General features: G+C 39.7%; 1 protein-coding gene across 1 annotated transcript in view; it reads left to right on the top strand.

The window, feature by feature from the left end:
• Positions 1 to 178: 178 nt before the first annotated feature.
• CCDC62 (coiled-coil domain containing 62) overlaps positions 179 to 8,429 on the top strand; it is a 12,974-nt gene continuing 4,723 nt past the window's right edge. Inside the window, exons 1-9 of the mRNA XM_009578654.1 lie at positions 179 to 214; positions 459 to 651; positions 1,252 to 1,418; positions 2,185 to 2,286; positions 2,622 to 2,793; positions 2,879 to 2,980; positions 4,147 to 4,235; positions 5,212 to 5,312; positions 5,925 to 6,674. Coding sequence (XP_009576949.1) covers positions 179 to 214; positions 459 to 651; positions 1,252 to 1,418; positions 2,185 to 2,286; positions 2,622 to 2,793; positions 2,879 to 2,980; positions 4,147 to 4,235; positions 5,212 to 5,312; positions 5,925 to 6,674 — 1,712 coding nt within the window. The remainder of the gene's footprint in view (positions 215 to 458; positions 652 to 1,251; positions 1,419 to 2,184; positions 2,287 to 2,621; positions 2,794 to 2,878; positions 2,981 to 4,146; positions 4,236 to 5,211; positions 5,313 to 5,924; positions 6,675 to 8,429) is intronic.

The raw sequence follows: 8,429 nt of genomic DNA, 5'->3' as shown, positions 1-8,429 counted from the left end.
GGGAGGCCGCAGGGCCGAGCCCCCACCTCGATCGCTTCCCAACAGCTTGCGCTTGTCATTCCTGCAGGGCTGCCGGGTCGGAAGGAGTCTGGTGTAGTGCTTAAATCAGAGGCAGCCTCCACGCTGAACGCTACCAGTATCCACTAATGCCTGGTAGCGCGCTGGTCCCCAGTCCCCTATGAATTCATCACTGCCGCCTTCTCCTTCGCCTCAGGTAAAAAATGAAAGTACAGTTAACAATCAGAGCGCTCTATCTTTAACATGAAATTACTCATTGTACCGCTGACGGTTTCAGTCAAGGACCACAGGTGGTGTGACAAGCGTGAGGAACTTTTTGGAATGGTCTCTGTTTATAATATAAAAATATTTTAACTTAAATTAAAACTTCGAGTTTATTATCAGAGAATTTGTTGCTGCGTCTTTATGTTGAAATGCGTTCCATGTGTTACCTTTTATAGAAACTTAGCCCAAGCCTTGAGAACAGCACCATTCAGAAACAGAGGCAAGAACTCCATCTTTTAATTGCAGAACTGAAAGATCGTGATAAGGAACTCAATGACATGGTTGCAGTGCATCAGAGACAGCTTCTAGCCTGGGAAGATGACCGGCAAAAAATACTGACTTTAGCAGAACGATGCAGCTTATTAAACAGTAAGTATTGTGTGTATAAAGAATAAGACCCTGGTCTTTTAAGTATGTTCAGGTGCTTAAATCCCTCAGTAACAGTTTTGTGTCATACAAGGAACCATTTCCTACCCTTCAGCCTTTAATTTGGTTGTCTTTTCAAGATCAAAACTTCCATGATGGTACTAAAGTGATCTGATCTTGAAGGGGATATGATAATCGGATAGCTCTTTCTCATCTGGATATGTAAATTGCTTCTGTGGACTCTTTAAAAATAAATCTGGTGAAATAAAAGTGGGGGCAGAGAACAATTTGCAAACGTGCTGGTGTACTGCAGAGCCCTGTGCCCTGAGGTTCTGCTGCACAGCTCTGACATCATCTGCAAGCCATCACCTGGCAGCTCTGAACAGTCTTGTTTGACAGCCATAGTACAGAGGTCACCACAGAGTTCGTATTCCATCTGACCTGGGTAGCTAGGGAATCCTGCTTCAGAGTATCCAATGCGAGCATCCATTTCTGAATTGCATGGTTTTGAAACACTGCATTAAATTATTTCTGAGATTTAAAAAATTGCATGACAGTATCTGAGCTGTTTTCTCACAGATACCTTGTGTCCCTTCTTTTCAGATGAGCTGAACAAGAGAAATGAAGTTATAAAATCACTGACCAAAAGGTTAAAGTTCTTAGAATCTCAGCAGAATGACAGTAAGACAACATTTGAAAATACACAACGGAAGTTTAAAGAGCTGTCTCAAAAAGTAACAGATGCAACTGTTCACTGTCAGGCTCTGGAGGTAGGAGTTGAGTAATGGTCTGATTTTGCAGTCCATGCATGTACAGAATGCCAGTGGCATTTGTGAGTTTCACTAGTGAATAATTATTTCATATTAAGGCTCTTGAGTTTAGTACAGTAATATTAGGTTAAGGTATAGCTCTGATTTGTTGGGGGAAAAAAAAAAAGGGCAAAAAAGCTTTCCTAAGCTAGGATTTGGAGTTTGCTGCTTGTTTGCTTAGTTTTGGGGAACAGTGCTCAGAACCAACTTGCCTTCAAAAATGTCAGGCACTGTGATTGCAAAAGGCAGTGTTGGCCCTTGGAACAGTACTGGTACTTGCTTGGGAAGTTTCAGGAAGTCTTATTTACAGCTCTGATTACTATGATGAACTGTAACATTCTGAAAACGGTTTAAGGATATGAAAATAAAAAGGTATTCAAGGATTCTAGATTTTTTTTTTAAAGTGTTTTGGCAATTATGTGTTTATTGGGATAATTTTTTCCCCTGTATGCAATACAGTAAAGCAGTATTGTGCACTTTCACCTGTCTAATCGGCGTGACTTAAGACATGCAGGATATTAAGATCCTTGATTGCAAGCAAGTTTGGTTGTAACGAATTGGGGAACAACTTTTACTCCAGTCCTCTTTTTTCCAGATCCTCACAGCTTGCTTAGAATCCCACATTACCATTCATGATGTTTAAATGAAGTTGTGCATACATTTACTGGAAAAATAGTGACTTTGAATCATTGGAGTAGTAGCTGACACTCTTATTTCTGTTCACTAGGAGAAAAATCAAAGTCTCCACTGCTCCGTTTTGGAACTGTCTGCTAAAACAGGCCAGCTGCAAGCGAGAGAACAGGAGCTACTTACTATGCTTAAGCTGAAGGTAACATCTGTCATCTCATCAGACACTAAATGTGGTCAAACTGCAGTGCAGTTATTGGTGACTGTACCGCAGTGGTTTAGTCACCGTTGATCTCACTGCTGTGTAATTCTTAGGCTTTTTTGAGAAGGGAAAAGTGGTCAGCAAACAATAAACTGGTTTATTTTCATAAACAAGCTTGTTTCCTGGCTTTGATTTATTTATTTATTTTCTCAAGCGCTCGGAAGAAAATCTGTGAAGTAGCTATAACTACTGCAGTAAGATGTACTGTTGTTTTGTCAAAATCCATAGATGAAGATAAAACAATAATCCGGAATACATTCTGTTTCATATTTCAGGACGAGGCTATACTTGAAACAACCGATCACATTACTGAGTTTACATCTAAATTCAAAAAGCTGGAAAGTGCATTGCATGCAGCAAAGGCGGAGGAATTCAGTCTCAACAAAGAAAAACAAGACCTCAAACTGAGACTGAAAGAATTAATACTTGAAACAAATAAGCTGAAAGGTAAATGTTTATACTGGGCACCTAATTTAGTGTAGACCAGCATGATTCCTTTTCATTCTGGGAAATACTACATTTTGTTTTAAAGATGACCTCTGTGAAAAGATGAAAGAAAATAATAAGCAGCAGGAAGAAATCACTCACCTCAAACAAGAAAATGGCTGCTTGAGGAATGAGCTCACACTTATTGGTAAGTGTGGGCAGTTGGCTTTTCATGCCGTAGCTTTCAACAGCTCAGAGACTTCTAGACAACAACAGTTCACTAATATCTGTGAAGGAGGCAGCTTCTTACCTACCTTTCTTGCAGTTTAATAAAGGTATATGCCTTTGTGTGTCATTCTTCTATGAAAGCAATATCTAGGGCTTCTGCAGGGACAGTTTATAAAATCTTGTAAAAGCACAAAGTTCAATTTGTACAGTATGATTATGCATGGAGGAATAAATGGCTCGGAGGATTCTCTCTTGAAAATTTTTGAGACTTTCATGTCTCCTGTGGTATTAATACAATAAATGGGGGTGACATTGTCCCTTCTGACATAGGTTGCATAGGAAATGGTGACCTACTGAAAAGAAGCCACATTCAAAACCTAAAGCTTAGACCATATGAGATTACCAGCCCATCCACTCCCTCTGGTGTTTGTATGGAAGCAGTAGGTTTACAAATTCACTTTTTCTCTTGCTTTTCTTTAACTGATGGTTTTGGTTTCAGCTGGTTTAATACGCAGGGCTTGGTAAACTGCAGCTTCCTATCTGTTGATATCTTTGCTTTGGTTTTGGGTAGAGAGGAACTCTTCTGTGCTCTAGTGGATAAGAAAGGCAGGCTGATGGTTGCTGCAGTATTCTTACAGACAAGCGATACATACCTTGAAAGATTAGGTGACCAAAGATGTCCTCTGCTGTGAGGTGATTTACTTGCCTGTCACTTTTTATCTGCCATTACCTTTGCCAAATATTGATCCTATATCTCATTATTTTAAAAACAATAGTAATGGGAAGTATTTCCCAGCACTTTCCTGTACAAGGCATGAATTAGAATTAATTGCTGAATTTCCTTTCCATGGAAGAATGTTAACATAAAAAAGTAAAATAAATCAGTCAATAAAGCAGAATATTGCTGCTAGTAAAGTAAAGCTAGGTGCTGGTGAAAAGTCCGAGGAAAATACTTGATCTGCTTAGTTGTCTTACGGTTTTTGTGCTCTTTTTATTTGGAGGGCAAACATCCCATTGATCTTAAGAAAATGCTTTTGTTTTGGTTAGGTACCTGTTTCTACTGCTACAGACATACATGTTAACGAATATACTTGCTTTGTGTCTATTCATTTAAGCAATTAAAAAATTGTATACGTTTTGAAACAGTTGAGAAAGCAAAGAGAAAGGATCAACTTCTTCAGTTTGCCAAGTCAAAACAAGCGCGGACTGACACAGAACTATCAAGTTTGCGACAGGTACAAACCTAATAGTGTTTCTACTCTGAAATTACGAAGGCATTTTTCAATAACATCAGATCTGCATGGAACAGTATAAAAAAGTTAGATCTAGCTATTCTTAATTAAGGAAAAAAAATTCAAATTTGCTGTTTCTGGCTTGCTGGGATCCCTCAGAATGTAGATTTTTTTTTTTTTTTTGGTTAAAATTAAAAACCCGCGGTACAAATCCTTGTATTTACATATGCTTTTGGCCTTTTTTATATAATTGTATTTACTCAGTCCTACAATGAGTAAATACCACCCTCATAACAGTAAAGTGCGGCACCCTGTTAAGATAACAGTTTGTCAGTGTGTGGGCATGACCAGAGAGTGCTAGGCTCGAGAAGTCACGTGAAGGGCAGTGGGAGTGGGGGGGGCTGCCTCGCGCACGTGCCCAAGGTGAACTCAGGCAGTGTAAAGGGGCATGGTGTACTGAAAGATCTGTTTTTCAAGAGACTTAAAACCAGTGTTTTCACCTGCACTCATTTCAGGTTCTCAAGGCACATGCGATTTTTTTTTTTATTGCAAACAGTTGATCGGTATGTTATTTTCTACATTAGCTTTACAAAAAATCCCCTGCAGCAAAAGCCAAATACCATGATCATCATTCATGTCCTGTAATTCTGCATAACTTTGAACAAAATCGTAACAACACGTATTAAATATCAAATAACAGTAACGATACTGTATTTATGGTTCAGTGTGGTTCCATCTTAGCAGAACACTGCAGTCTTCTAATAGAAATACTGTTTATTGCTGCAAAACATTATTTTCCTAAATACATGCAGATGATGGCCCCTTACATTTGGAAGGCTTTGACAATAGTTTGACTGCAGGTATTGGTTTCTAAAAATGTTTTGAGGATATTTTTGGAAGACAAGCAACGTGTTAGTACCTGATGACAATGTTCCTGCGCTCCAGACTTTCACTAATGCGCGTTACTATCTTTAAACAGATCTATGTAAAGCAGCAGCGTGATTTGCAATTTCTTCATGTCAATTTGGAGAGCTCTCAGGAATTAAGGCAAAAGCATGAAAAGGCGGCACATGAAAGAAGGTAAAATAATTTTTTTTCTCTCTTTTTTTTTTTTTTTTTTTAAGTAGTTTACTCTCGGAGAGAGACTTCACTGTTCAGCCACAACTAACATCCTAAAAGAGATGTGTGCTGTGTCAAGATGGCTTTGCTGGACTTAACCACAAACATCCAGTGAAGTTGTCAGCTACCTTTTTTAACTTGGTCAGGAGACACCATGAGTATCAGTCACAGAATAAAGCGTTGTATATATAAGGCCAGACAGTTAATGGTTTTTTAAAAAATGGAATAGTCTGGAGGTAGGGGTGTTAATCTGGCCCACTACTACTTTTGTTTAAAAATCAAAGTTTATTTTGCTTTCAGATTAGGAAATTGGTGCACACCCTGGAGATTCAGACAGAATCACCACACTATATAAAACATAAGGGAACTGTCAGACTGATTTTGGAAAGTAACAGCAAAATCTGGGCAGACTTCTATCGGGTTTTGGCAGGATACAGCTGCCTATTGGTATATGATCTACTGCAGAACCATGGCTACAGCCTCTGGTTAATGTATAGCTTTAACCTTGAGTACAGTTATGTATGCTCTTTAAATGCATTATTTCTGACTGTTTTCTTTATCATGCTATTGTAGCATAGGTATGGCATTCTCTGCCCCTGAAAGTAGCAGCGAGACAGACATGGTTAGGACTGAGGGCACCCATGGGATATGCGAGGAGTGTGGAACTGCACAAGTTCCAAAAAGTAGGGCAAAAACCACCTCTGAGATGCGTGAAGTAGATAATAGACTATTACTGAATGCATCAGACTTGGAGGAAACTACCTCAGCGTACTTAAACCGGTGTCAAAAAGTTGTGAAAGTCTTGGCTGTCCTTACGGAAGAAGAAGAAAAGCAGGATGTTGCATCAATTTCTGATGAGCTAGGCAGCAAAGTATTTTGTGAGGCGAACAACACAAGGCCATTGAGAAACAGGGAAGTTTCTGAGAATGGAGTGGAAAGCAGAGACCAACAAACCTTTGAGTCATCTTTACCCGAATATGAGCATTGGCTTAATGTCGGTTCTTGTGTAGATTCGCAAAGTACTTTGATCCAGAACACCGTCACATCTGACAAAACTGATAATGAAAATAAAACCTGGGAAGAGAGAACTGAAATTCTGTTTGGCCAAAAAACCAGAGAGACTCCTGTTGCAATTCGCAAGTCTGAATCTGATTCCTGTAGTAATAACTTCATCATTAAAAAAGATGCATGGTGGAAGCCAGTATCAGATCTGGAATGGTTGAAGATTTTCAAACCCAAGAAAGGAGATGGAAGTATATGGCATGGAAAAGATTGCAACTGTCACAAGACTGCACAGGAGATGAAATGTGCCAGCTCAAAAAGGTTATGTGCTCGTTACATTTAAGAAATAGATAGGTACAAGCTGGAGTTATGTAGAAACTTGGGTGTACAAGCTCTCAATAATTTGTATTATCTTAAGTGATATTTAAAGTAACTGCTGCTTTAAAATTAGTCTACCAACTTGAACAGTAGTAAATTTAAATAAGTTAAAATAGCTCTAAGGTACCATGATTCTATTTTTATGCATTTATTTTTTCACATCTCTTATCCCCAAGAGCTGCGTGGGTAGGAGAAGCTGCAATACCATGTAACTTGCCAAATAAACTCATTGAGAAAAATGCCAATTTAAAAAATCTTCTGATTTTTTAAAATCCCAGATGTTGCTTGTAAATCTGGTGGGTAAAATATGTTCTGACCAGGGTTGGACTTCTGCAGTGATGTTTCTGTAAGGCAAGAAACAAACCTAGATTTTGTGTGGTGTTTTAGTGACTGTGTTATTTCTGTTGAGAAATCACACGGTGGCTGGGTAAGAATGTAGGACACGGCTCTTCCGCACAGGCTGCTTTCCTCACTCAGGGCAAGAAACTGAGATGGCAGGATTTAAAGGACAGCAATCTGTCCACTCTCCAGTGCATCGTTGTTCATGGGACTCGATCCCTGTGTTTATACAGGGGGAGGAGAAAAGGATGTGGTTGGGGATAAGCAGAATGAGGTTTCTAATGCTGAAAAGTGTTGGAAAAATACTCAGGTGTCTTAGTGGTATTGGAAGGTATCTGAGATATAAATGCTGCTTCGCATTTATAGAAGTGGTTTTATGCCTGCACAAGCAAGGGCGTCAGAGCTGTGACTTTCTGTGGATTTGTTGTGTTGGTTCCTCTATTTCCTTTCAAAAAATTGACTGACTTACCAGCTCCATTTTAGAAGGATTTCTGAAGTTTTACAGAGATGTCATAGCTGCCTTTTAGACAGAGAAGAGAAGGAGTAGCTTTTCAGCTGGTTGTTTGGCAAGTACAGTGAATGAACAGCTGTTTAAACCTGCTAAGAATTTTAGGCAGCAGGTCTGCCCAACGTCCAAACAAATTAATGTTATGGAATGGAAATATCTGATGTACGGATGCTTTCATTCTGTGTTGCTTTTAAAACAAAAATATTATAGAAATTGTTACTGCAGTGAGACAGACCTGTTCAGAAACAAGGTGAATGGGCAGCCATTGAAAAAGAATGCTGTCCCGGCACATTCCGACACGGCTTAGCTGAGCTTCACACTGTGTGTGGACTCTCTCTAGTTTCCACTGTCCAGACTCCATTCCCCTTACATCTGCCCTGACCTTTCTTATCTACTCCCCCAGCAGCATGAATGACACACTGCCATCCCTCCAAATCTGTTTTGAGGCTGAATCATGAAAACTGCTTTCACTTTTTGTCTTGTCCTTAAGGGGATTTTAGGGGAGAAGGAACAAATTCAACCCAGGCAATGCAGGTAGAGCAGATATCCTTCAGTAAGGGAGGGCTGCTCTACCCATTTGGGATTTGCTGCCGAGCTATCAAGTTTTCTTGATGCCCACATTTGGTCCTAGGAGCCCTGCTAATTGGGGATGGATTGACTCGGTGCAAATCCCAGACTGTCTGCTTTCCAGCCTTTGCTGACTCTGATTTGCCACCGAATAAATTCTCGCCCCACAAATGGGAGGAAGTAGTATTGCAGTCTTCAGTGTGGGCTTCTTGTTAATGGCAGAGACCAAACACCACATTCCTTCTGGGACTTGAATCTGGATCCTCCAGTTTTCCATTGCTGGC

The sequence above is a fragment of the Fulmarus glacialis genome, unplaced genomic scaffold, assembly GCF_000690835.1.
Source record: "Fulmarus glacialis isolate BGI_N327 unplaced genomic scaffold, ASM69083v1 scaffold3315, whole genome shotgun sequence".
NCBI lineage: Eukaryota > Metazoa > Chordata > Aves > Procellariiformes > Procellariidae > Fulmarus > Fulmarus glacialis.
This window is presented reverse-complemented; position numbering and strand designations above follow the sequence as displayed.